At 45.8% G+C, this 26,358-nt stretch overlaps 2 protein-coding genes across 2 annotated transcripts; both read left to right on the top strand.

Moving 5' to 3' along the window:
* Positions 1-41: 41 nt before the first annotated feature.
* LOC118229129 (metabotropic glutamate receptor 1-like) lies at positions 42-753 on the top strand. Its single transcript, XM_035420827.1, has one exon. It carries the CDS (start codon positions 176-178, stop codon positions 539-541), a length of 366 nt encoding a protein of 121 aa, XP_035276718.1. The 5' UTR covers positions 42-175; the 3' UTR covers positions 542-753.
* A 3,320-nt stretch (positions 754-4,073) lies between these two features.
* rab32a (RAB32a, member RAS oncogene family) lies at positions 4,074-20,825 on the top strand. The gene is made up of 3 exons (XM_035420260.1): positions 4,074-4,480; positions 15,089-15,366; positions 20,669-20,825. Exons 1-3 carry the CDS (start codon positions 4,267-4,269, stop codon positions 20,816-20,818), a joined length of 642 nt encoding a protein of 213 aa, XP_035276151.1. The 5' UTR covers positions 4,074-4,266; the 3' UTR covers positions 20,819-20,825.
* The last annotated feature ends 5,533 nt before the right edge of the window (positions 20,826-26,358 follow it).

Below are 26,358 nucleotides of genomic sequence, written 5' to 3'. Positions count from 1 at the left end.
CGGGGCCTTTAAGGAAGGGGAGGAGCCCCAAACGTACCACCTCTGGGACGCGGCGGACCGGCTCGTCGCCCCCGGCGACGGCGACGATGACGACGGCCTCGTCCCGCCGGGGCCCCGGAAGGGGGCGGGGTCCCCGTACGGGCCCCTCCTCGGCCGGCAGGCCCCCCCCTCGCGGATGACGCTGGACGCCCCTTTTTCGGAGTACGACGACGACGCCGCCGCCTCCCCCCCCGAGGGGGCGGAGGGCGATCGCTTCGACCTGATTTGCGGCTACGTGTACGACGCCGCCCGTCTCCGCGAGCAGTACGGGCAGGAGGAGGAGGAGGAGGAGGATGAGGAGGAGGAGGAGTCGCTTCACCCCAAACTGCTTCTGGAGGACTCCCCGGCCCTCACGCCCCCCTCCCCCTTCAGAGATTCGGTGCGCTCGGGCAGCACCCCCCCCAGCTCGCCCGCGTCCGGGACGGCGCTGGGCACGCCGCCGAACGTCACCTACGCCCCCGTCATCCTGCGCGACTACAAACAGAGCTCCTCCACACTGTGAGAGCGGCGTCCTCCGCACTGAGAGAGCGGCGTCCTCCACACTGTGAGAGCGGCGTCCTCCACACTGTGAGAGCGGCGTCCTCCACACTGTGAGAGCGGCGTCCTCCACACTGTGAGAGCGGCGTCCTCCACACTGTGAGAGTGGCGTCCTGCACACTTGAGATCCTCACACTGCAGTATTTGACACTTTTCTTCGTATTTATTTATTTATTTATTTATTTATTTATTTATTTATCCTTCTTCTGTTTGTCTGTTTTCGAGACAATGCTAAACGCATTTTTTTTTTTTTTTAAAGCAAGAGGAATGTCCGGTTGCGAGCATTCTTCCCCCTACCCACCACCCCCCTCCCCCCTTCCCAAGAGCTACGCGCTTTGGCCTACAGTATTTCTGCAAACTTGAACATAGGAGTGAACCCAGACCCTCTCAGATAACGTACAAAGCATACAGTTGTGAGCTAAAGAAGCACAAGACGGCCTGCTGCTTGAAGAGTGTGTGGGTTTGTTTATTTATTTTGTTTGTATTTGAGTATTAAAGATGGAAGAGCAGACCGGTCGCCGCGCTGGAGACGTCTGCGTACCGTCACTGACACTCCAACATTCCGAAAGATGATTGGCTCTGACTTAGAGCCTATGATCAACACGGAATGATCTCGTGATTTGAGGAAATGGCAAACAAAACAAAAAAAAATAATTTAAAAAATCCAAACACTGGCCTCTATGAAATATCACCTGTATCGTGTATAGCTAGTTTCTGTAGCAGGGGCATGAAGACCAGAAACGTTTTCTCGGGCGTTGCCGAAAGGCGTCGTGTTGAAAACCTGTGTTGCCGCGGCTCTGTGGTTTGCCCGTAGTATGCAGCTCAGAGCATTGCACGCGCGCTGTCCTAGCTTGCAGTTGCACACCTTTACCTGTCAGACGTTAGCCAGAGGTTCTGAAGCATTTCATTTTGTGACCAAAGCAACTTTTAAAAGACTGAAAAAAAACCAATATTCCACAGTCAAGGTCATAGATCTCATCTCTGCTATTGTGGGGGTAGGGGGGGGGGGCAACAAACAGGAAGTTTTACTTATGAATTTTTTGGGGGGAGGGCACTAACAGTGCTACCCAATACAAGATGATAGTATGGGGGGGTGGGGGGGGGGCATTTGATGTTTTTTCCTGTCGTGCCCCCCCTCCCAGAATCTATGTCCATGACCATGGTATATATTCTTTTTGCTGGGTTGTCAGAGGTGTTTAATCGCTATTTGCATTGTAAGTATTAAAGTACATTTGACGTTGAAATGCAAATGAACTGATTGCCTCCCATGTATTGCCACAAACACGTAAGCTCTTTTATAAACAGATTATTCCTGAGAGTCCTATGAGGTCAGATCTGAGCTTGATTGTACTGCTATGTCATGCCGTAGTGAAAAGGCATATTTTTTTAAATGGCCAGTGGGATTGAATATGTACACGTGTACTCTGTGTAATATTTTGTTGTTGGATCTATTTGTCGTTGTAGTAATGGTACATTTTCAAAGTTTGTATACCGCCAAACCATCTCCTTTTTCATACGAAAGATGCTATGTTTGTAAAACTGTTACTGCTTATTATATATTTACAATGTGAAATATGTAACTTTGAAATTGTCTACGATGTTTTGTGGAAAAGGTAAACGTTTGCTTTGAACTTGGATAACTTTTCAGATAAATTTTACAAGTCAGTTGTAACTCTTAAAAATAATTTGCTAGGGTATATCGGTTCGTAGTTGCTTCTAGTGCTATAAGGTGTTGCATTAATATCTTAGCTAGAATGATCTTGTATCATTAATTTGCAGCTGTAATGCATCACTTGATTCTAAGTTTCATAGTTACTTATCTATTAGATGCAACTGTCCAAAGTACAAATGCATACATATACAGAGTATTGTAATTGTTACTATTAATTGATAAACATTTCGTTTTAGCGTATACAAAGTCAGTTGGACAATGTGAGGAGGAAAGAAAGTCAAGTGTTTGACTTTGTCAGACATGCATAGCAAAAATTTCAGTGTTAAATTAACTCTTAACAGTGGGGTCCTCCTGTAGGACTCATATAGACTCTGTTAGAGTTGAATTCACACTGGACATTTCACTGTGCAGGAGTGAGAGAAGTATGTTTTTTTGTCAGGAAAATTATACTGTAAAATAAATATTTTCTAGTTTAAAAATTGGTGTCTCTTGAATAATTCTAGGACAAATGTATCATATTACACTAAACAGAGGAGACTTTCCCAAAATCTAGTTTAAACATTTCACTGGATCCTGTCCAAACAATGTCTCACTTGCAATTAAAATGTTGGACGTTCAGTGATCTCTTCAGTGAAATTTGATCACGAATCATAACGCAGTTAATACACTCCAAATGTGAATGTCGTGCATTAGGGACAACATTTAAATATATTGCAGTATACGTAAATAGGTAGTGATACAAGAACAACACAAACGAGCCCTCGTGGGTGGAGCCTATTTAATTAAATTGATTAAAAAAATTATTATGAGCGGAGTAAAACTGGCAGGGGACCGCGAAGGTGTCTAAATAAGGCATCACTAATAATTAGCATCAAATTGCCAAGAGGTACAGATTTCCCGGTCTGCTCAATGGACAGATTATTAGCGTGTGACTCAGAAGGTGCTTGGCTGTACGTGTCTGCACTGGCAACATTTGGGAGTAGAATACTGCCGTTTGCTCACGCCAAAATAATAATGCCCTTGGTGACAGAAACTTAAACATTTACGTGGAACCCGGAAGTCGAAGCTAGCTGATTTTGAAAGCCCTGTGGGGGACTGGATTAATTAGCACTCTTGGGCGCATGCTAAATCTTGTGGAGTGTGGAGAGCGTGTCACACAAGGATTCCAACGGTTTGAATAAAAACAATAATTATGACAACTAGGCCTACATTTCAAAAGACAGGTATATAGCACATAAGGGACGAGCTCCCAACATCCCATTCATTAAATTAAATAAATCGTAGGGAAAAATAACTTAAAGAGAGGCGTTCTTTCAGTAGAGATACTCGGGACATCAGCACTACTGAACCGACGTCAAGTTGACGTGTTTGATTGACATGTTAAAAATGATGAAAGTAGCCTATCTTGTAATTGTGTTGTTTAACGTGGATCAGTGGGAAACGCAATGCTTGTAAAATGAACGTGTACGTCATTTTATTCTTGTCTTCAAATTCCGCGCTTGTGTAATTTAATGAAGCACTGTAATTTGTAAATTGCCTGCTGTTCATGCAACAATATTTTTTATGTGGTTGAACTGAAATTGGAATGTATTAGCCTACCCAGTCAATGAGTCACCGCGGTTTCACATGTAAAACTTTTTTTTGTCTGTGTTGCTGCATTGATTTGTGTTTTTCATTTATTCGCAACAAATACACAGCAAATCTCCTCACGAAGGAATACGACAAACCCTTTAAAAGTCATATAACTAAACGCTGTCCCCACGACTCCCGGCACCTAACACGACGCTGAGAAGGCAAGAAGGTTTAGCTTTGACTCGACGAGTTCCGGGTCCTGTGACTTGTCAGGTGGTTGGTTTGAGTAAGGAGACGAGAGGGGACGAAGTGCCTGCAATTGTGCTGCGTTGTTTCTGAACAAGAGGGAAGCACATTTTCAGCTGCCTTCCCGTCTTGTACAAGTTCAAAGGAAACAGCTAAACTTTTTTTTTTTTTTTTTGCTGTCGCAGAGAGGGGTTTTTAACATGGCCGGGGGCTCGATATCGGAATGTAAAGAGTATTTATTTAAAGTTCTGGTGATTGGAGAATTAGGTGTGGGGAAGACAAGCATTATTAAGCGGTATGTGCACCAGTTATTTTCCCAACATTACCGAGCGACGATTGGTGTTGATTTCGCTTTGAAGGTGATCAACTGGGACAGCAAGACGTTGGTGAGATTACAACTGTGGGATATAGCAGGTAAGAAACGTGTACGATTCGACGATCCACTAAAGCGTAGCCTCTAAATAAAATGTCAAGAAGCTACGGGCCTTTCCTAATAAACTTTTTCGTGTTTTTTCCAATAATGGTGTAGCTGTGTGGTGAACGAAAGCAACACTGGACTGGCGCTTGATACACAGCAATTTGCGCTGAGAACAACTCCTTGCAGAAATCCCCCGTCAGTAGTAGCAACAATACTCTGATAATTGTTAATGCGAATCACATCTGTGCTTTTACGTGGTTTTATTTCCAGTTTTAGTTGAACGCTTGGATGCATGTAAGCCAATTTATTACGAACATGTTCCTTGTCAATTCGTGTGACATGTCAGTCGAGTGAAATATAGGTCACATAATCTATGATTTATAATCCCGCGGCTATAGAAAGGAAACCCTGCGTGCCTATGTGTGAAATCACATTCAACATCCAACAATCACTTTTGTTGTTGTGTTCAAACACTTAAACGCGTGTCATGTGTGGTGGAGCACTGGGGATTTTTTTTGGTTCCTCTTGTTTGTTTTCGCGACAGGTCGAGAGATGGTTGATGGAATTCGGTAGAAAGTTTTTGAAGGGGAACTTGGGGAAGTTTACAGACCAAGCCCGCATCGCCTCTTTACAAGCCTGCCCGCCTCACCGCGCGATAATGCTGCACACGAAACAAGAGGGCTGGTTTACAGCTACTCAGAGTACAATAGGCTACATCATGCTTGCCATTCCGACTCTAATCTGCTCCAAGTGCAGTCGGCGGTATGACGCGTAGCGAAAGGGACTCGTAAATACTGTCGTCTGCCGTCGTCTCACTGAGCACTTGCCGAGTGATTTAGGTGTGTCCTCGTGGGCCTCCGTGGTAGGCAATCGCGCAGACACTGTGTGTATCTCGAGGAGCTGTAAGGCGTCGCGGTTGGTCTTTTCTTTCTCTCACTCTCACTGACAGCCGAGATGTGGGTAGTGCAAGAGAACGAAAGAAGCAATGACACACACAGGCCTACTGTACGACTTGTGTCCCATGTTTCGATAACGAGATTGCTCCTTGTCATTACCGCGTGGTTTGGTTTGATCGAGTCTTATATCACTTGTGAATTGTGGACATTTGCGCCGACGTTACCTTCATCAGCGTGCTTTATGAAATATAAATGCCGTAGTGTTATTAAGATTATTATTAGGCTACGCAGCGAAGTGATCTGACACGTTATGTAGAACTTAAACTAATGTTTTAGCAGGACGCTACTTGTTATTCACTAATGTGCATTTTAAAGAAGTGATCTGATCAATTTTTTTGAATGCTGTAGGCCTGTACTGCCCGCATAGTTCTACTGAGGTTCGTGTGTGGCAACATGCCAAAAGGTTTTTCGTGAATGGGCGCATTCAGTATTTTGTCTTTGTGTCCCGTGCGTAGCAGTATTCCAAGATAGCTGTGAAACCAGTGGCGCAAATTTAGAGGAAAGAAGACCGAGTGAAAACTTTGGGGGGGGGGGGGGGGGGGGGGGGGGGGGGGGGGGGGGGGGGGGGGGATTTGAATTGGAGTGCAAACGGAGATGTGACAGTAACGAATACAGCCAAATTCAGTGAGATCTAGCAACAGGAAGCAGCGTGTTTTTATTCAGACAGTCATCTAGTAACAGCAAAAAAGGCCTGTCGGTCTGACTGAACTCAAAAAGATTTATTTATTTATTTGCTTATTTATTTTTGTATCCGCTCTAACATGTCCCCGTACAACCCACACTCAGGATGAAGAAGAATACAACTTCCCATATTTATTAACTGATAAGGAACTTTGCGTTTGTTCTGGGTCTTTCGACCGGAGCCAATGTGTTGATGTACCAGCTCAACCAGGGGGACGGTTTTTAGAAAAGTGACAGCGTGTAGGGTTTAAACTGTCAAGATCGAACGCAGGCCACGGCTAGCATCCTGCGTCACAGCAGTGGATCTGAGGGAAAGTCGCAGGGCGGCAAAGTCGCGCTTTCCCTGTGGTGCAGCAACAGCAACGTGCAAATTACTGCAGTCACAGCTGCCAGTACTTCTGAGCCGAGGCAAAGGACAGGTAACGGTAGCGAGGGGGAAAGGCTGTCGAGTCGGTATATCAGTCTGTCTGATCGTATGAGCTACGGTGTGCGGGGGAAACGCAACTGCAGTTTCCACTCAGCGATGCACATGCAGGCTTTTTGTGAGAGTGGACATGGCATACTGTTCAGCCCGTGGGACCCTTTGAAGAGGTTTATTTATTTATTTATTTATTTCAAAATTCTGTATCGGTGCTCTAGAACTCTGTTGCTTTTACTAACTGGGAGTGATTGTTACATCAGCATTAGAACGTTCAGATAAGAACATTCTAATCACATATGTGTGATCTAACACCTCAGAGGGTTAAATAAGACGGGGGGGGCGGGGGGTGATTTGTCTTTATCTTCATGGCAACGGAGAGAGCTGCTTTTTTCTTTCTTGGTTTGTCTTCTGTCTCGTAATGACAACAGAGTCATTCGGGCCTTGCTTATGTGTGTTTGCTGAAAGTCAGGGCCTCCTCCCTTCTGACTGGAAACAGCAATGTTTCATGGGCCCATGTCTGAGCAGGATGAGATGATTACAGCAGGGTTGTAAGCCAGCGCCTCGTGCCAAGGATTTATACGCCTTGAAGGAATGCTATCTCACTGGTTCTCTTATAGTGGAGGTGGAAGTGGGGGAGGGCATTTCAAACAAGGGAATTACTTACCCCCCCCCCCCCCCCCCCACACACACACACACACACACTCCTCCCCCCCCCTTTTTTTTTTAAAAGAGGGGGTATTGGATTGGGCGGTTAATGGATATTGCTCAGGAATTTGACCTTGGGGGGTTGCAGGTTCAAATCCCGTTTCACAAACCTCTCCTTGCGCCATCGAGGATCGTTCCTGCTCGAGGCACGGAACCGAATTTAAACGGGGGGGGGGGGGGGGGGTCCACGCAAACGGTGGCGGATTAGCTGGCCTGCTCTTAACGGCTTCGGCTGAGTCAAAGCACCGCGGTGCAGATAATTCCGTAAATATTAAAAACGGGAGTAAAATCTCGTCCCGTGTGCAAACGCGGCTGGGCGCAGATCGCCTCTCCTGATTGGTCGCCGGCACGCAAACGAACGAACGCTGCAGCGCAGCTGACGGTTCAGCTACTTGCTCTGTCTTGGACAGTTTCCATGGAAACCCACCCACAGATAATATCTTGATTAAGGCCGTATAAGAAAAAAAAAAGAAAAAGAGAAAAAAAAGAAGGTGCTGGGGATTTTTTTCCCGATAGAGATTTGATCTCAAACAAGTCTTAGCGAGGCTGCCTGGAAGCGCGACACGTGCCGTCACCTTGGCGGGCTGTCCTCGGCGTTAGCTGTTGACGTGTGGTTGCCGTTATATGAGTGTGTGTGCAGAGGACTTAATGTGATTTTCATCTCCTTTTTATTTATTTATTTATTTATTAAAAAAACCACCCCCAGGCCATTTCTATTTTCACAAACGCTGTGTCTTACAAGCTGGTGACAGGACGTGTAATCACGACAGCGTCAGGGTAGTTGTGTGTGTGTGTGTGTGTGTGTGTGTGAAGTGGTCTCGCAGTAGTCTGAAACGCGGGACTGACAGATAGATGGACGAACTGACAAATAGATGGACAGACTGACGAATGGATGGACGATGGGGGTGGGGGACGATGGGGGATCTTCAGTGAACAGAAGACTTGGTTGCTCCCTTTGTAGCCCGGCAACATGCAAATCCAGGGCTGTTCAAATTCTTAAACTCTTCAACAGCTCTCGTGCTCAAATGCTACCCGCCTTCCATTGGACGCACACTCAACATTTTGACCAATTGGTGATTGGGGAACTGTTACATCAGCATTAGAATGTTCAGTTACAGTAATAGCATTCTAATCACATATTTTGTGATCTTGTGCCTTAGAGGGTTTTAAAAGCAAAGTCACGGGTGGATCAATCTTTAGGTTCTACTTAATTTGACCCTACTTTTTTGGTCAGGAAAGTGTGTCAGGGCCCAGCGCGTTTCTGATTGGCATCAGGTATCCGTTAACTTTTCACAGAGTGTGTAACTCATGCCAGCGTTCTCCAGGGCTGGCTGACAGGTACAGGGAAATGCCAATTTCATCACCAGCACGTCTTCACCAGAAAGACAAGCAGGGTTTTAAACCTGAAGAGAACCCTGCTCTAGCAGGTGAAATATGCACATGATGCAGTGGTTATGGTTTATTTGCTGGTGAAAAAAATAAAATAAATAAATAAATCCTGGATTAATTTGTGATCTGTTTCCCTCTGTCAAAACTTTTGCAGTTTTTAAATGTGCAAGTAAGTGACATAGCAGCAAAGCAGCCAAAGGTGGTCAGGAAAGAACAGAGAAAAATTTAGCAACAAAGATCTCACCCACAGGATCTAAATTTGCGTCTGCGACTGAAGGTTGTTTTTCCCCCTGCGTTGTGTAGCACATTGTGATTGACATCTCTTGCGATGTTTAAGTTTTCACTAGTTTGGCCTTAGCATGACACTAATTCACTGGCTGCCGAGCCACATGACTCTCATCTGTCCGCCGAACATCTCGAATGTTAGAGCTAATCATGCTCAAATGGTGTAAACAGATGACTGCATTGTCCTGCGTACCTTTGCTCCGTTGCTAAGCAGCCGCTGTCTGTCACGTCATGGTAACCAATCCGCCCTGACTGTGGCGGAAATGCAGGTGTGGCTGTAGTCTTGTGCTAGGATTCCTCTCAAATAAATGATTCCATTAAGCAGATTTATTTTAGCAATTTTACATAGTATCTATTTATACAGCTTGACATGTACTGAAGCAATGCAGGTTAAGTACACTACATGGCCAAAAGTGTGTGGACACCTGACATCCAACATCTCTTCCAAAATGATGGGCATTAATATGGAGTTGGTCCACCCTTTGCTGCTGTAACAACCTTCACTCTGCGGGGAAGGCTTTAGATGTTGGAGCATTGCTGCAGGGATTTGCTTCCATTCAGCCAGAAGAGCATTAGTGAGGTCGGGCACTGATTGGGCGATTAGGACTGGCTTGCAGTTGGCTTTTCTGTATGGATCTTGCTGTGTGCCCAGGAGCATTGTCACTGTGATTGTATGCTGTAGCATTAAGATTTCCATTCACCGGAACTAAGTGGCCTAGCCCAAACCATGAAAAACAGCCCCAGACCAAGGGGTGTCCAGATACTTTTGGTCATATGGTGTACCTTGCTGAAGGGTACGATGGCGGTGTCCTCGCTGGGTGAACCTGCAGCCTGTCAGTTACAAGGCCAGTTCCTTAACCATTACACCTCCCTGCTGAATCATACTGAATTAACATGGTGTCCCAAAGCCACTCATGAGCGGAAATGTTCACACTTTCATAACTGTGGTTTTGGTTTTGGTTTGAATTTTGATGGTTGTCAGGGCTACTACCCAAAGTGGCGGTCTGGAGGGTTTGGTTAACACCTCTGATTGCAATGTGATTTGACAGCAGGCACTTCTTAACCTGACATTTTACAGGGAAGAAGGGAGAGGGCCCCAAGCACTCAACTGAAAGAGCTGTTTGTAAAAGCAAGAGTGGCCCCGCTGTACCCCAAAATGTGAAACAAGCAATGCTGACAGTACAGCCTTTTGACTTTACTTATCGGCACCTGGCACAGTGTTTGGATTGAATTGAGCAGATGGGCCCATATTATGGCAAAAGGAGTGAACAGCCCCCCCAGCCCCCACTCTCAAAACCACCCCCCCCCACCCCCACCCATGTTTGTGCCTCTTCATTTACACATCCTTCGACAGGCACCACAAGAGATGTGCACACAGCAAGTTTTAGTTTTTGCTGCTGGTATACAGGGGGCCGTTGTGAGGTTTTGTTTTTAATTATGCTGAATTAATTTCTCCTGTTTCTGTGCAACGGCCGATGTATGTTTGAAAACGAAGACAATTTCTGTGTTCAGCATTTGACACGACTGGCCTCTAAATCTCCCCCATTCCAGTGAAAAAAAGGGAATGAATGAATGTGCACCAGACAGACACAAAGAACTTGAGACTTTAGTGCAGAAAGATTACAAGATGCTCCAGTCCTGTTACATCTTGACATTTTTTTCTCTCAGCTATTGAGCTGTGCGCCCATCTCTCCAAAATGTCTCTTCAGCTACTTTTTCCCTCTCTGGAGCTGAGCCCAAGCATCGCTCGGCGCACGGTGTCCTCTCCATTCAGGTCCGAAAGTGAATTAACCCTGGGCTAAATTCTGGCTCAATTTCGCGGTACGGTGAAGTACCGCTACAAGACGGCGGAGAGAAGAGCCCGGACGTTGCTCTCAGATTTAATTCCGTCCGCTATTCGGGGTCCGGCTCCGCAGAATGTGGGCGGGGACGCGTAGCTAGTCGTCGTCCGAATAAAAGGAGGGTCTTTTTTCGCTCGGGCCTGTGTAGGAAATGCCTGGAGCAGCTCCAAAGGGGGAGTGGCCGAGCTCAGAAAGGGGCGGAGTTTAGTCTAACCGTAACCCCTCCCCCTTTGGAGGCAAGGGCGATCCCATTTGGAGCCGGGCTCCAGGCCGCAGAAATGCTTACTGGCATCTGTACGGAGGGGCGCTGAACAAGGGAGGGGACAAAAAAATAAACAATCCGTTGCGTCCGTGATGGGCGGAGGCGAGACGACAAGAGCGATGCGTGCGCTTGGAATTTGGTCTGGTGTCTGACTAAGGTGACGTCATTATTGTAATCATTATATATTATGGAGAGTGACTTATGTTCAGAGCTGACGAATACACCGGACATGGACCTCTCCCGAAAACGAGTGTTACATAAATCAAATGTTAAGTAATACTCCTTACAAAAGTACATTCGATGCACTTGACAGATTGCATTACAGAACAAAGCAGAATTATGGCAGGAGCATAAAAAATGAAATTGGACCAGAATGGCAGAATGTGGTTGAGTCATGTTCAGTCTACTAGGTCAGTGTTCTTTTTCTATTCTTTTGTACAGAAAAGTAAATATGCGTGTCTGTGTTGCATTTTGGGAATTTGGGAATTCCCAATAATAAAAAGGCGTTAACACAACATGCGCGTAAAAGTATCGTTGTGCATTTCTCATAATTTTTAATGAAAGCTTCTTTAAAAAAAAAAAAAAAAAAAAACAGTTCATTGTTAAAAACCCAGTGAGCGTTAACGTCCCCCCCACCGGAAATATGACGTGTCTCCGCCCACATCGGGATGCACGTGCATGCATCTCTCCCTCTCCTATTCACGCTGCTTCGTACGCAATCTAGGCCGTGCTCCGAGGGCTTTTGGCGGTGATGGGTGAGAGAATTTGTGGGCCACCTGGTTGCGAGCGGCTCCGCTAAATCACTGCGGTAAAGGGCGAATTAATGTGCGCTTCAAGGGGAAGGCAATCGGAGCGCTGTCAATTTGAATGTACGAGGCTCGGGCTGTGTTGCCGGTGGGGCTGCGGAGCGTTCGCGAGAGTGAATCCTTCTGTTAGTGCTGCTGTTCTTGTCTTTTTTAGTAGCTGCATTTGACACTTAAACATCAATAATGCAACCAGAGCGAGAGGAAAGCGGCAACTGAGCTACGGTGAAAAAGACGTGGCGATGAAGAAAATGTTCGTTTTGAAAACTGATGCAAAAAAAAAAAAAAAATCCCCAGGCAAGAGTACAGGTTTTAAGATGGAGCTCAGAAGCACTGAGCCAGCTCAATCGGTGTCATGAGGAGCTTTTGTCCTTCCCACTGATGGAATTTGAATAAATTGCCTGGAAGTCATTTTTCTGTGAACAATATCTACAAAACGAAAACGAAACTGAATAATTTATGGAGCTACTACAAGTCATCGTGTATAATGTCGAGGTGTTAACGCCGTGCTGTACCTTTACTAAATCACTTTTTATCCTGTTTGTTTAAATGGACAATTTAAAAGGAAACTGATCTTTTCGATTACAGCTGCAGAGTGGCCTCTGATGAAATATGGCTTTGTCTGACTACATTTTTCATATAATGTGACACTGGGCTGGAAAACTTTGAGACATGTCATAGTTCTTTTTCATAAACTTGTCAAATTAAGGTGGAGTTGTATTCAGATCATCCTTCTCGAACCCTCAGGGCAAGTGTGGCCAAGATCAAAGGTTTGGAATGCCTGGAGTGTTCTGGAACCTTCTTGCTGTCAGGGCAACAATATTAGGCGTAGTTTAAACTCCCAAAATAGTATTGCTGAATCAGGCCCTAAGAACAGCCTCCAGAATTAATATGGTCCATGAAAGTCATGTACTCACAGAAATTAGTGCAATATCGTAAAATAAAATACATGAATTATCCATGCAATGACACACTTAATAATATATGGGCAAATTACAACAACTATTGCCACTTCGATAATGCAGTATACATTGCTGTGAAATATGTTTATTGTTATATCTTAAGTCCACATGCTTGGGGGTCGGGGGTAGGCGGTCGGGGGCGGGTGGGTGGGTGGGTAACTGGGTGGGGGGGGATCTAAGTGACAGCTGTCACTGTGACTATCAGCATTTTGTGTCAGGCGTCACTCAGAATTTCTGTAAATAGAAGAAAACACTGGAGGCTGTCTCGCACTTGGTTTTTAGCTTTTGCACCAGAGATGCACGGAGTGTTTCCCTTTGGTGTGTGGTGAAAGCAAAGCTGTCACTCAACAAGTATTTTAAAAAAAAGCAAATAAATAAATAAAAGGGATTTCAGTGCATGCTGTATACCCAGTTGACCATGAACAGAGAGAGAGCGAAAAGTTCCAATTTCGACTGCCAGGAAGGATCTTGTCTTGTGTAGTTTCTGAAAACTACAGGTCAAACACAGCGAGGTCAGAACTTCTGGTGTTTCGTTCCCTCTCGCCACAAACGGCACAGTTTCCCTGTCGTGGTAATCGCTGTTTGATGGGGGTTGCGAGGTTCAATCTGAATTTTCCTCTTTGTGTACCGCGAAAACTCCTCAAGACTGGGCTGCTGAAAAAAAAGGACTAAAGGTCATTGCAGTGCCGTTTTAAGCGCAGACTGCATTGGTTGCTGTCCCTGTGCGTCTGCGGCGCATTACGTTTTATGTGAACATCTGGCGTCTCCGGTGTGCAGTAATTATTGAAATGCAATGGAGGCACTCAAAGACCCGCGGCTTAGCCATACAGCATGGGGGGGAATCTGTGGCATAGCCGGTCTCAGAGAAGCAATACAAATCGGCGCCGTCAATTAAATATGTCGTTTAATTTCGGCTCTTTGTTCACGTGCGCGGCTCATTGTGGTCCCACTTGCCCCCGGAGTCTGAGGGAAATGAGTTCCACGTTGAGCAGAACAGAAATGTTCTCTTTCTGAAAGTGGGCCAAAGGGCCGATGTTAGAGTAGGTGAGGGCGGGCTAAAACAAATTAGGTGTTTCATAGGCTCTTCACACAACAATTCTTCTGCACAGCAAGATGAAACATAATGGTTATATCAGTGTAATGTAAATGTAATGGCTGCATTGCAGTATAATGGGTAGGGAACTGGATTTGTGGCCTAAATGTTGCAGGTTTGAATCCTGGGTTAGGACACTGCCGTTGTGCCCTTGTGCAAGGTACTTAACCCAAATTACTTTAGTATATATCCAGCTGTATGAATGGGTACTACGTAAAAGTGCAGGAAGTTCTGTGAGTTGGCACTAGAATAGAGTGTCTGCTAAGTGCATGTGATCTATTTTGTAATAGTTATGAAAGTCAAGTACATGAAGGACGAACACGCAGTGCCTTGTCTGCAAATGGAATGAGCGCTTTCTAATCAGTACAACCACGGCGATGATTCATGTTATTCAGAGTAAAAAAAAAAAAAAAAAAATCCTTAATTGTTTCCTCGCCGACGTGAACGTCTTCTAATCAGACTGAACGCTGAGAGCGTCTGTGATGAACGGTGGCGGTCGGGCATCTGACGCTGAAGGGCACTGAAAAGCTAACGTGCTAACGAGGAGCACAGCGGCGCTCGGGCATCTGACGCTGAAGGGGGCTGAAAAGCTAACGTGCTAACGAGGAGCGTCGGCTGTGGACGTAGAGCCTCCCGTTTGCCCTCAATTAAAAGATCTGAATTTCAGACTCAAGTGCTCGAGTTGGTTTGATTGAACAGTTAGGAGCAGAAATGACGCTGCTTCCGTGTCGGTCTTCTTCCTCTAGTCCTGGAGAGATGCGGTAGCGTAATAGCAAGGACACACTGCGAGAAGCTTGGTAATAGCGATCTATGCGGCAATTTTCATGCAGCGCGTCCAAAGCTCTTTCATTAGAAGGACACGGAGCAGCAGACGCGGTCAAAAGGCCACGGTCTGGACAGATATAGACATGGTATAAAGATGAATGTAACTGTGAAAGGCAAGATAAAAATATTTGTCGTTAAAAAGAGACGCCTTAAAATAATTGTTTAAAAAAGTGAAATGTGTGTGTAGAAGGGTAACTTGACAAGGGTGCGCTGTATCCATGGTGGAGCCTGAGAGAGGAGATGAGATGCGCTTTATCGAATCGCAAAAGGACTTGTCCACCTGAAACTCAGAGAGCTCCAAAGTCCTTGTTCCTGTGCCAGTTTTACACTTTTGCAGGGTGTGTAAAGCACGAAGTTTTCCTCCCCGTGCATGTTCTCAAGGTCAGGAGCGGTTCGGCAACATGACCCGGGTGTACTACAAGGAGGCGGTGGGCGCGTTCGTGGTCTTCGACGTGACGCGCGGCTCCACCTTCGAGGCGGTGTCCAAGTGGAAGCACGACCTGGACAGCAAGGTGAAGCTGGCCAACGGCAGCCCCATCCCCTCCGTCCTGCTGGCCAACAAGTGCGACCAGAAGAAGGAGGCCAGCAACAGCGCCGCCCTCATGGACACCTTCTGCAAAGAGGCCGGCTTCCTGGGCTGGTTTGATACCTCCGCCAAGGTGAGAGATGGGGGTGGGGGGGGTCTATCGGCAGAACGGGGGGGGGGGGGGGGGGGAGGGGGGGCTAAGATGGATATTCGCTACAGGAAAGTGGGAAATATTTTTTATTTCATTACTATTTTGCACAGATTTTTGTCAGTTAGTTTACCAGGTCGTGTAGTAGAGGCAGAGGCCCGTGGAGTATTCAGGACCAGGCTTGGTGCAGTGCTGGATGTTCTCTCTGTAGTTTGTAGATACATCATTGGCTGAATTTGCCTGCTCCTTAAGTTTTACAATGCGGTGCATTAACAGGTTTTTTTCCCCCCATTTCAAAACCCGGTACTCACAACCTTGCAAGAAAATGCCCAGACTTAATGTGAACACTTAATCAGCTCAGAGCGAGAGAGAGAAGAAAACCGTGTAAGGAGAGACGTGAATTGCCCGTATTAAGAGTGCATTTTTGAAATAGCTGAAATTCTTTGTGGCATTAAGGCTAATTCCATGCTTTCATGGTGCTCACAGTACGGGTGGTTATGACGTTCGATAACGCCGTTAGCATAGTGCTGTAGGGCAGTACACAGAAGTCCGATTCTTATCAGACTCTCAAAGCAAAACGGACTGTGTGTACTGTGTGATGAGGAGACAGTGTTCTGTTGCAAAGCATCCGATTGGATCAGCGACATGTGAACTTTAGGTTCTCCACAATGCATTGTAGTCTATGTTTTGTACTGTTGGAAAAGTGATGCCGTGGGCAACAAGTTGGTGTCTTTTGTGGTGGGGTGCTGACTAAAGATATTGATACCTATGGGTCATCGCTGTGGCTTTTTTTTGTTCTTCTGCCTCTCTTTGAAGAGCGCGTTGAAATGTATCTCGCACCGTAATGCCGATTTCCCCAGAAGAGGTGCATGATGGGAGTGTCTGCTCTGAGGGAAACTGGGTCAGGTGACCTTGAACTGTCACGAGGCAGGACAAAAGTGTCACGGTTCGCACGCGTAGTCCGTAGGTTCCTCTGTGCCCTTGCGCATCCCTTCCCTTTGGTGAATAATTGCTTTTCTTAGGTATTCTGTCGGTGTTCTTCTAAAAAAAGAATTTTATTTTATTTTTTTACCATTTTTCTTCTACCCATTACCTTAGCAACGGAGTTCAGAGCCGGTTGACGTCTCCAATATGGCCGGCTGTCAGACCACTTGAAATGATGAATCTCTCAGCTGAGACGGTGGAGGTTTCGAAGGTTTAAGGACCAGAAATGTGAACGTTTAACAGCGATATCTATCTGCACAAAGCTGTGAAATGGCCTTTCCTTCTTCTAAAGATAGGTTTCCCTTCCCCTGGCCTAGCATTTTATTTCACTTTATTGAAATGGCTGCTTCTCCTTGTGGTGTGGTTGCATTACTTTATATTACTGCCAGATGTTCTTATCCAGAGTGAGCTTTTTATTTTCTTTTACATAGTATTCATTTACACAGCTAGATATATACTGATTCAGCTCAGGTTAAAAGTACCTTGCTTAAGGTTACAAAGGCAGTGTTCTAACCTGGGAATCAAACCTGCAACTTTTAAGGTTACAAGCAGAGTTCCTTTACCATCATGTTAATTGTATCTTTGGAAAAAATTTGAATTAGATTCGGAAAAAAAAAAAAAAATTTTATTGGAAAATTGTAATCAAAATGTTTCTCCTGCAACCAGATTCATCGCATTCTTAAGTTGCCAAAAATTGAATGCGGCCAGACCCGGTTTATTTTAACCCAGCCTGCAGTCGCCAGATTCCGATGCGGTCGCGGCGCCGTCGGCAGATTCCCTCACAGACTGAGTCACCGGGGCCCTCCTCGAGCGCGTCGCCGGACGGCAGCAGACTTCCGCGCAGTCGGACGCGGCAGACGCTCTGGCTTCCTGGTGCGAGCGCTTCCGCAAACACACGCGAGCTGAGCAGCAGCGAAAACATACGTGGGGCGGCGGTGTGGTATAGCGGGTTAAGGAGCTTGGTCCTGTAACCAGAAGGTCACCGGTTCGATTCCCTGGTAGGACACTGCCGTTGTACCCTTGAGCCAAGGTACTTAACCTTCATATTGCTTCAGTATACATCCAGCTGTATAAACGGATTGCAGTGTAAACGCTGTGTACAATGTTGTCTAAGTCGCTCTGGATAAGAGTGTAATGTTTCAAGCGGACAAAGCACCTAGTAGTTGTCAGTAAACACAAGAGTGGTGTCTGTAGTTGTAGTGGCAGATGATTTCAGGGGCCCTGGCTTGACAGGGGGCCTCAAAAAATTGTGCTGTAATTGTGCAGGAACAGGATGACCTGTGGGTGGTGGGGCCCAATTTAAGCTCTTCTCATGGGGCCCAAAATCCAAAAAATGGCAGCCCCCCTGCCCTGCTCTCCGGTGTATATCTTAGTTTAGGATGAGATCTTTTTAACTTGCTTCACACCACCGTCTCCTTACACAGCTGCCTTATCTCTTTAAGCCCAGGACTTTAAGAGACGTGTCTTAAGATTGATTTAGGCTTTAAGTGCGACTTTCGCCACCAAACGAGGCCTCCACTTCACTTTTACCCTGCCTCTGCAGTAGAGACATTCATCTTATCTGGGCTGCTTTGCAGTTTCATACCCCGTTACTTTTAACGTATAACCATTCACTTCTAACAAATGTGCTCGTATTTATCTTTTTCCTCCTAGCTTTACAAAACAACTGTTTAGCATTCAGGTTGTAGTTATGGAATATAGACCTTTTTTTTTTAAAAAATATCCCCTCAGTATGTCCCTCTGATGGAATATGATCCTACTTCCTGATCTGATAGCTGCTCGGATTCTTGTTCAGCAGCCTGATTACTTCAGGAGGAAAGCGGTTGTGTCACATGTGATCACATGACCCTTTTTTTTCCCATGACGTTCTTCCTCCCAGCCCGGGGCATTGTTCTGACTGCGAAAAATGTTATTGGGGCACGTGCCCCCGGTCAATGTGGTCTGACAAACCCCCACCACCCACCCCCCCCCACACCGCAGCGACGGGTCACGTGATACCGGGACGTTGTCCGCATCGCGGCACGCGAGCAGGCGTACGATTGGTCTTCCTCACCGTCACCCCGCCCCCCCCCCCTTTCCCCTCTCTCCCGGCGCGGAGCGCGTCTTCTTAACCCAAAAATTTACCGCCCTTCAGTCGGCAGAGCCAGAGGAGTCTTTCTCTCTCCCTCTCACAGCCCAAAATCGTGGCGCGCTCCCAGCCCCCCGGCCGGCTCATCTCCCCCTCCTGCCGCTCCCCTCTAAACTGCGGAGGAGGAACGTACGGGACTCCGCCCAACCAGAGACAGAAAAACGAGCTGCTTGCCGGTGGCGTTCAGGAAATCGAATCCCCGTTGTTTTTAACATTCAGCGCCCCCCCCGGTGAACTGCGGGTGCCACTGAATGGAGACGGGCAGAGCGGGGCAGGACGGGACAGGACGGGACGGGGCGGAACGGGGCGGAGAGGGGCAGAGTGGGGCGGCGAGGGGCAGAGCGGGACGGGGCGGGGCGGGATAGGACGGGACGGGGCACGCGTGAAATACGTAAATCCCTTTCCGTGCCTTAACCGCGCTCGCTTGTACAGTCATCCTCGGCGCCTTTAACCCCGTCCCTCCCTGGGAGGGGCGGAATCGCTCGCCCCCGCTTATGTGGACATGCGGTCGACGCGGCCGGGCGCGGTTCGCTTGATCTCCCCCCCCCCCGAGTCATGCGGCTTGCGAAAGGGCCCCCCGTCCTGGTTCCGCCGCGTTGCGTCACCATGGAAACCGCGGAAGAGGAAGAACGCCGTAGACCACATTTCGATAAGGTTGTGAAAGACCTGGTGGTGGGGGGGGGTGGGAGGTGGGGGGGTGATGTCACATGACCAACGGAAACGGCCACCAGGCAGGCAGCAGCGGTTTCCTGCTCAGCTGAGCGGACTTAAGGTCACGGAGAGGCCCTAAGCTCCGCCCCCCCCCCCCCCTCACAGAGCTCCAGGGCCCGGCTGGTTGGAAACCAAAGAGGTGTAATGCGGCACATTCTCTGAGCGTCAGATTGTGCACGTCCTGCTGCTGCGTTTTATTCCTTTACTCATTTATTATTTAAAGGAGAGAGAGCAGTCGGCTCTGCTTATGTTGTTTTCCCGCTTTATTCAGAATGAAATCAGAGAGGGTGACAGACAGAGAGTGCTGGCGGGGTGGGGGGGAGGGGGTTACTATGTGGGTCAAAGACTATACCAAATGGGCCCCCCCCCCCCCATTACTGTAAAGCTGGGCGTTGCCTCCTCTGGGTGCAGACTGGTTCTGATTGCTCCAGTTTAAAAACCCCTCTGTGAAACTCCCGTTGACTGGTGAGGGTGAGACCGGGACCAAGGGCTGTAGCAGGGCCCACAGCTGTTTAATCCCTGCTCCCTGTTTGAAATGGCGGGGAACTCTGTCTGTCTCTGGTGCCAGGAAGGGGCACAGGGCTGCCTGGGCTGGATTTCTCACTCGCTCCTCTTCGACTGCCCTCCTCATTGTCTATTATTGACTTATCGTCAAGAATGGCTCTGTTTTTTTTTTTTTTTTTACGGGTCCCCATAGAAACGGAACGCAGCTGTTCGTAAATAGGAAGAAGGAAGTTTACTTCTGGTTTTTTTTTTTTTTTCATTTCTGGTTTTTATGTACTTTCTCTGCGTTTGCGTCCTCGGCCGCGCCATCGATTGTTCGTCGGCGTGAGAACAAAGGCGCTGAGTTTTTTTTTTTTTTTTTAAGAACTGCCAGTGCTTTCCCTGTGAAACCCCCCGGCCTCAGTGCTCAGCTGCCTGGAGGCTGAACGGCGGTGTGTCCTGAGTTTCTCTCAGGAGACGTCCTGTGACCAAGCGCCCACAGGTGCTCATAAAACAGGCTTTAACTCCCCCCCACCCCCACCCCTTCCCACCACACCCCACCCCACCCCAACCCAACCCCAGAGCCTCAGAGCTTAGTCTAGACTTTTATGTCAAAAAACACAGTCTCCGAATTGTTTTTTGAAGTATTCCAGTCACAAGTCAGAGACTCGTAACTTTTACATTTTCTCTAATACACATTCCATTGAGGAAACCAGTCAAATCTGACGGCCATTATATGTTACTTAAAACACCCTCTGAAGCTGGTTAGGAAAACCTACCAAAATGTCTGTGTTGCTGTGACGTCACAAATTCACTAATTGAAAAGTCCCCACAGAACATTATCGGGGTGGTTCTTGCCTAACTGAAATGGAACCGACCCCCCAAACCCCAAACCCCCGGGGACCAGGGCGAGCAGGTAGAAGGGGCCTGTGCGCTCCTCCTGGAGGCTGACTCTGCGCGTGCGCTCTTCCCCCGTCCCAGGAGAACATCAACGTGGACGAGGCGGCCCGCTTCCTGGTGGAGAACATCCTCCTTAACGACAAGGGCCTGCCGTACGAGGAGAGCAACGGGGACAAGATCAAACTGGACCGGGACGCGGTGGCGGCGGAGAGCAAGTCGGGCTGCTGCTAGCACTGGGGTGGGGGTGAGGGGGGTGCGGGCGGGGGGCGGCGGAGAGCAAGTCCGGCTGCTGCTAGCACTGGGGGGGGGGGGGGGGTGAGGGGGGGGTGAGGGCGGGGGGCGAGGGGCAGCCGAAAAGCAAGTCGGGCTGCTGCTAGCACTGGGGGGGGGGGGGGGGGGGGGGTGAGGGGGGTGAGGGGGGTGCAGGTGGGGGGCGGGGGACGGCCGACAGGCAAGTCCGGCTGCTGCTAGCACTGGGGGAATGGGGCGGGGTGGGGGGGCAGGGGGCGAGGGGCGAGGAGCGGCAGCGGTCTCCCAATAGAGGCTTGCGCGCGTTCCGTGGACTGGGTTCCAGCGTCCGGCCCGCCGGCCTTGGTCCGGAAAGTTCTCTGAAGAAGCCCACGTCAGTCGATACTAGGACGCTGGGGTCCACCAGGCTGGGCTAGAAATAATCCAAATCTGCCCTCCACCCCATCCCCCCCCCCCCCCGTCCAACCTGCCTCACTATCACGCCGTAGTTTCGTATACCTCCTTCTGGTGCTGACCTTTGACCTTTTCACCATGTCTACAATGTATGAAGTGTTTTTTTTTTTTTTGTTTTTTTGGGGTCACTCCTTATTTGGTTTTGAAGGGCATCGAAGGACATTGCAGAGCACTTATTTTGGCCTGAGGGGAAGCACCACAAAACAACTTTTTTTCCCCCCCCTTTTTAGTCAGTGGGTTTTCACAGCTAATATAGTGTCACCTTTTTATTGCAGTGCTGGAAGGGTTTGAGTTCCTGTCTTCCTGTGTTTATGAAACTCACAGACACAGGGTTGTCCCAAGATGCTCTTTTTAAACAAGATAATCCACTAAAATGCGTGCCTGTGTCACATGGTGATATTAACCTCAGGGACACTAAGGGATCCCATCACAAAGTAACAAATTATTGCTCATCGATAGAGAATGCCACTTCTGTTAAAGTGAGGTATTGTTAAAGTCTGTTCCATCAGAGTGTGCCCACCTTCCTCCGCCATCTCGTGTACCCAGGCAACACTAATATACATATAATTTTTTTTTTTTTTTAAATCAGCGGAGGGATAGTTCCATCTCGCAGCCCAAGTCTTACTTCCTAATTTGAAGGGAGTTTTCAACTGATTTTAATCCACTGGCCAGAGCCATTGATGTTTACAAGTGAAAACCTTTTTTTGGAGGAAAAAAAAAGTAAAGATTTTTAACTGAAGCCTCTTGTATATCAGGGGCAGTCTCTGTGTTTTCTAATTTAGATGGTTGACGGTTTTGTCTGGTGACAGTAAATATTTTTATAAGGTCTTGACTTTCGCCATTTCACATTTCTACTGTTATTTTGTTGGTTGCCACTGGAAAAACAAATGACCCTGCTGTTTTTAAGAGTTAGCATACGTAAGCCTTTCTATTATTCTGTCTATTCAGTCAAATAAATCTTAACATTAAGCGGTACGTGAATTGAATTTATTACATTGCTATTAGTCCAAATAATTATTAAAATGTTGTGATTTGTGAAAACATGCTCTTGTATTGATTTGTGTAAACGTGAGTGCACTGTATGTTCAGAATGGCTGTGATTAATGTATAATACATGTAGTACTGGCGCAAATTATGGAAACACTGTGTTTTAAGAATTTAGTACTTTTAAAACGTTTGTCTGTAACTTCTGTTTTGTTAACGACATTATGTGACCGTCAGTAATTTGAAATGAAGTACACAAGCTAAGAAAAAAAGTTTTCTTTGCTTGAATCTTATTTTATGTACTCATTATTATTACTTGTTTAGCACAAATGCTAATTATTTCTTCATTTTTGTTTAATGTTGATATTACATATGACATTTATCATGCCAAAAAGAGCAATCGTCAAACCGTTTAGAAATACTGCATTTCCATAATTTGTGCCAGTACGGTATATGTTGTGACAGTATAGCTATAATGAATGATTGTTCACAATTGTAAAAAACAATTAAATAAATATTGTACCCCGTCTATTTGTATGTAAAATACCTGAAGCTTTGCTGAATGCCAGTGATTTTAGAGATTTGTCCCAAACAGGCGGTCTGTACGCTTATGTAATTTAATCATTAACTTGAGTGTAAAATTGAAATTGACTGTTCATATAACCATGTATAGACTGTCCATATTAAGGGTTAGAAGGTAAAAGAACAGAAACATTGCTCTAATATTCAACCAAATTTTAAACGATTCTCTTTTTCTGGATTAAAAAAAAAAGACGGTGCTGTCTTTCACTCTGAAGTCACACGCGCGATCATTATGATGGTTATGTGGTAGAACTGAACACACAAGCGGAGAAAGGAGAAGCAGTTATTTTTTCCTCTGTTCACCCACAACTGTTGATCAGAATGCTCGTCTTCTGCGTGAATCTGGTGAACTCCGCATTACTATGGAAACGTGTTTTTAAATGTAAGCAGTGCTGTTGCTTCACCGTGCTTCACTTGGTATGCACCTCACGTCAGTGTGATGTTACCATTGACAACCACAGCAACCAACAGGAGCGGTGCTTGCCAGAACAAGGAGCTGAATACTTTTGTCATGTTGCATCCCCTGACTGGAACAGAACAGATATTCTTTGGAATTCATTTTTTTTCACACACACACAACAGCGCGAGTCCAGTAACCCTGTTGAGAATTGTAGATAGTGTCTCCGCTCTGCTGTGTACGTGTTTTAAAAATTGAATAGGCATTGCATAATGATCAAATCTGAATGATTAATATTGTATTAAATATTGTAGTGAGCTGCACTTGGCTGCCCTGGATCCAGGAATTAACCCTGTCCTAGCACTCACTCATAGTCACAATGTATGATACATGTTTCATGATACAGTATTGTGCTGAAGAGGTTGTGGGGCTGGCTGCTAAGTAACATTGCAGGGCACATCAAATGCGAAATGCATACAAAATCAAAGATCTCTTTTGCTGTCGTGTATGCCCAGTACACGTCAGTACATTGTTATACATTTGGACCAACTTTTATACAGCAGGGATCGCCAGCTCTGGTCATAGAGAGCCTTGTGGCTTGTTTGGTTTTCATTTTCAATTGGTAGCCAATTTACACCCAGAAACACCAGGGCAGGTGGGTTAATTGTGCAAGCAACCGGTTTAACTGAAACATTAAGTCCTGAGTAATGATATAAACCATCAGACTGCTGCCCTCTGGAGCTAGGGTTGAAGATCCCTGATCCTACTGGATGTTGTTCACATGGCAACTGGTTGCTGGGATATAAAGTTCTATTGTGATGCTATGATAGAATGCGTTTTTAACATAAAATAGTATAAATGTAGCATAAATAGAGGATAACAAAGTATATAAGACCAAAGTAAGTGCATGCTGTATGTGTAAATTTAAAAAGTCTCTTTTCTTTTAATAGCAGGATTATTAATGTGATTATCGCAGTGAGATTGTCTCCACCACAGAAATGTAGAAATAGGATGTTCGTAAGCCTTTCTTTTGAAACTTCTCTTAAACATCAGATGTATTATTGCTGTGCATAAGGCTACCAAAGATTCTGACAAAATTATAATACTAATAGTTATTAAGTAATTATGTATGTGAGCTTATTCTGAAATGATTTCCTGCATTTGTACTGGATAATCTTTTAAGGAAGAATGCCTTGAATTATTTCTCCCACATTACACGTTTCTTATGGAATAGACTGTTTTTCCTCTTCTTCTTTTTTTGCTAGTTTGTCTGTGTGTCTCACCGAGCTGTCATTCTGTCAATCATTTGCTTCTTAGTTTTTTTAGCGACAAAACACCTGTTTGACTCTTCCTCATGTCTTTGCCTGTCACTCTGGAGTTTGAAGTCACTGAAGGTTTTAGCATGAGCAATAGGTGTTGGCTCCAACAAAACAATGTATTTAGTCAAGATGGAGGCCTACGTGTGCAAGAACATTTTGCGTATGCTAAAATATTTATTAACCCTGGCCTTTCTCTGAAGTGTATGTGCATTTGTAATATTATCTCAGAATACACTTCTGGGGGGGGGGGGGGGGAAATGTACTATTGAATATTCCCACTGTTCACTTTTGGCCTGAAGTTTTTGACTGTCTGGGTTTGCTGTCTTTACATCTCATGATATTGAGTTTTTCCTCCTTAAAGCCAACACCTCTGATGGGCACCTGGTAACATGTTTTTATACAAACGGGCCAAATATATTTCAAATATTGAGCTGGCTGAAAAAGCGCTGCACTCAGTGACATTGGGTTTGTTTTTAAAGGTAAAATAAATACAAGTTGTTCTACATTGACAGAGACATATTGCTCTTTTGTTTCAGTACACGCTTGTACACCTGTATTGTGTGTGTGTGTGTGTGTGTGTGTGTGTGTGTGTGTGTGTCTGTGTCTACGTGTCTCTATGGGTTTCTGCGGTTACACTGGGTTTGTCTGGGTTTTTATTGCTTAAGATATAACATTTATCTAATCCTGTATAGCAAAAGCCTGACAGACAGGGAAAAAGACTAGGAAAAAAACAGGGTTGTTCCTGAACTACCTTGAAAATATAAATCTGTGTAACAGGAAAGGCTTTGTAAAGCTAAAATCCCAAAGTTCACATTGTTTTGTATTGGCGATGCGATTCCTTTAGGCGTTTGTAGTTCTATATGATTTTATTTATCAATCAACTTTATTGTCCTTGACCGGGAATCCATTTTGCTGCCAGTGCACTTCAAAATCATAGCATAAAAAACAATAAGAAACAGAATATAAAAATACATTGAAAATGTGTGACAAACATAGAAACTCAACCATGCTTGTAGTCCTCAAATTCTTTGACAGCTTAATGCAAGAAAATTAAATGTATATATAATATAATGTAAAAGTACTATTTTTGAATGAATTGTTTTGTGTTGAGTTACACTGTGGGTGTAGGTAGCTAAAATGTGTTTTTGTTTAAAGCTTGTTTTGTCTATTGGCTTTGTTGTGCCGCTGACTATCATATTTGAAATGGAAATTATTTACAATTTATTTGAGTAAATTCTATAAAATGTATACAATAATATAATGTCTCTCCATCCCCCCTTCCTCCCTCCCTCTTTGTCTCTCTCTCTCTATATCACTTCACTTATTTGAGTAAATTGGTAGGTGGTCTTTTATGTGGAAGATGACTTTCTGAACTGTTCATAAACCTAAGGCCTCATTTCAAAGCCTAACAGTCTCCGTGCGTGTATCCATTTTAATGCTTCACGAAGCCCTTTGTCGAGTGGCTCTGAGTAACGGTTGGGGACCCAGATTTATAATCCCATGTGGGAATATTGCTGCTGTATCCAGGTACTTAACCTGGAATGCCTTAATGAAATATTCAGCCGTATAAATGGCGAGTGTGTAAAGCTACTAAGATATGTGAGGCCCCTTGAATGGCGAAGGCTGTGGAGCAAATGCATAATTTAAACGCCGATCTATTTGTAGATATAAACGACAACTGAATTCACCCCACTTCATTGGCATATATATTTCCCGTTATAGCCTACGCGATATGTATTGGCTCCAATGAATGAATAAACGAATAAATCCCGCGTACACACAGGATG

The sequence above is a fragment of the Anguilla anguilla genome, chromosome 6, assembly GCF_013347855.1.
Source record: "Anguilla anguilla isolate fAngAng1 chromosome 6, fAngAng1.pri, whole genome shotgun sequence".
Taxonomy (NCBI): domain Eukaryota; kingdom Metazoa; phylum Chordata; class Actinopteri; order Anguilliformes; family Anguillidae; genus Anguilla; species Anguilla anguilla.
Note: the sequence above shows the minus strand (reverse complement) of the source record. Positions and strands in the feature narration are given on the sequence as shown.

Bases quoted from the DNA above. Each gene is read 5' to 3' on its own strand.
- LOC118229129 (XM_035420827.1), top strand. From the start codon at position 176: ATGACGCTGGACGCCCCTTTTTCGGAGTACGACGACGACGCCGCCGCC.
- rab32a (XM_035420260.1), top strand. From the start codon at position 4,267: ATGGCCGGGGGCTCGATATCGGAATGTAAAGAGTATTTATTTAAAGTT. The intron at 4,481-15,088 runs GTAAGAAACGTG...CATGTTCTCAAG, and splicing joins ACAACTGTGGGATATAGCAG to GTCAGGAGCGGTTCGGCAAC. The intron at 15,367-20,668 runs GTGAGAGATGGG...CCCCCGTCCCAG, and splicing joins GGTTTGATACCTCCGCCAAG to GAGAACATCAACGTGGACGA.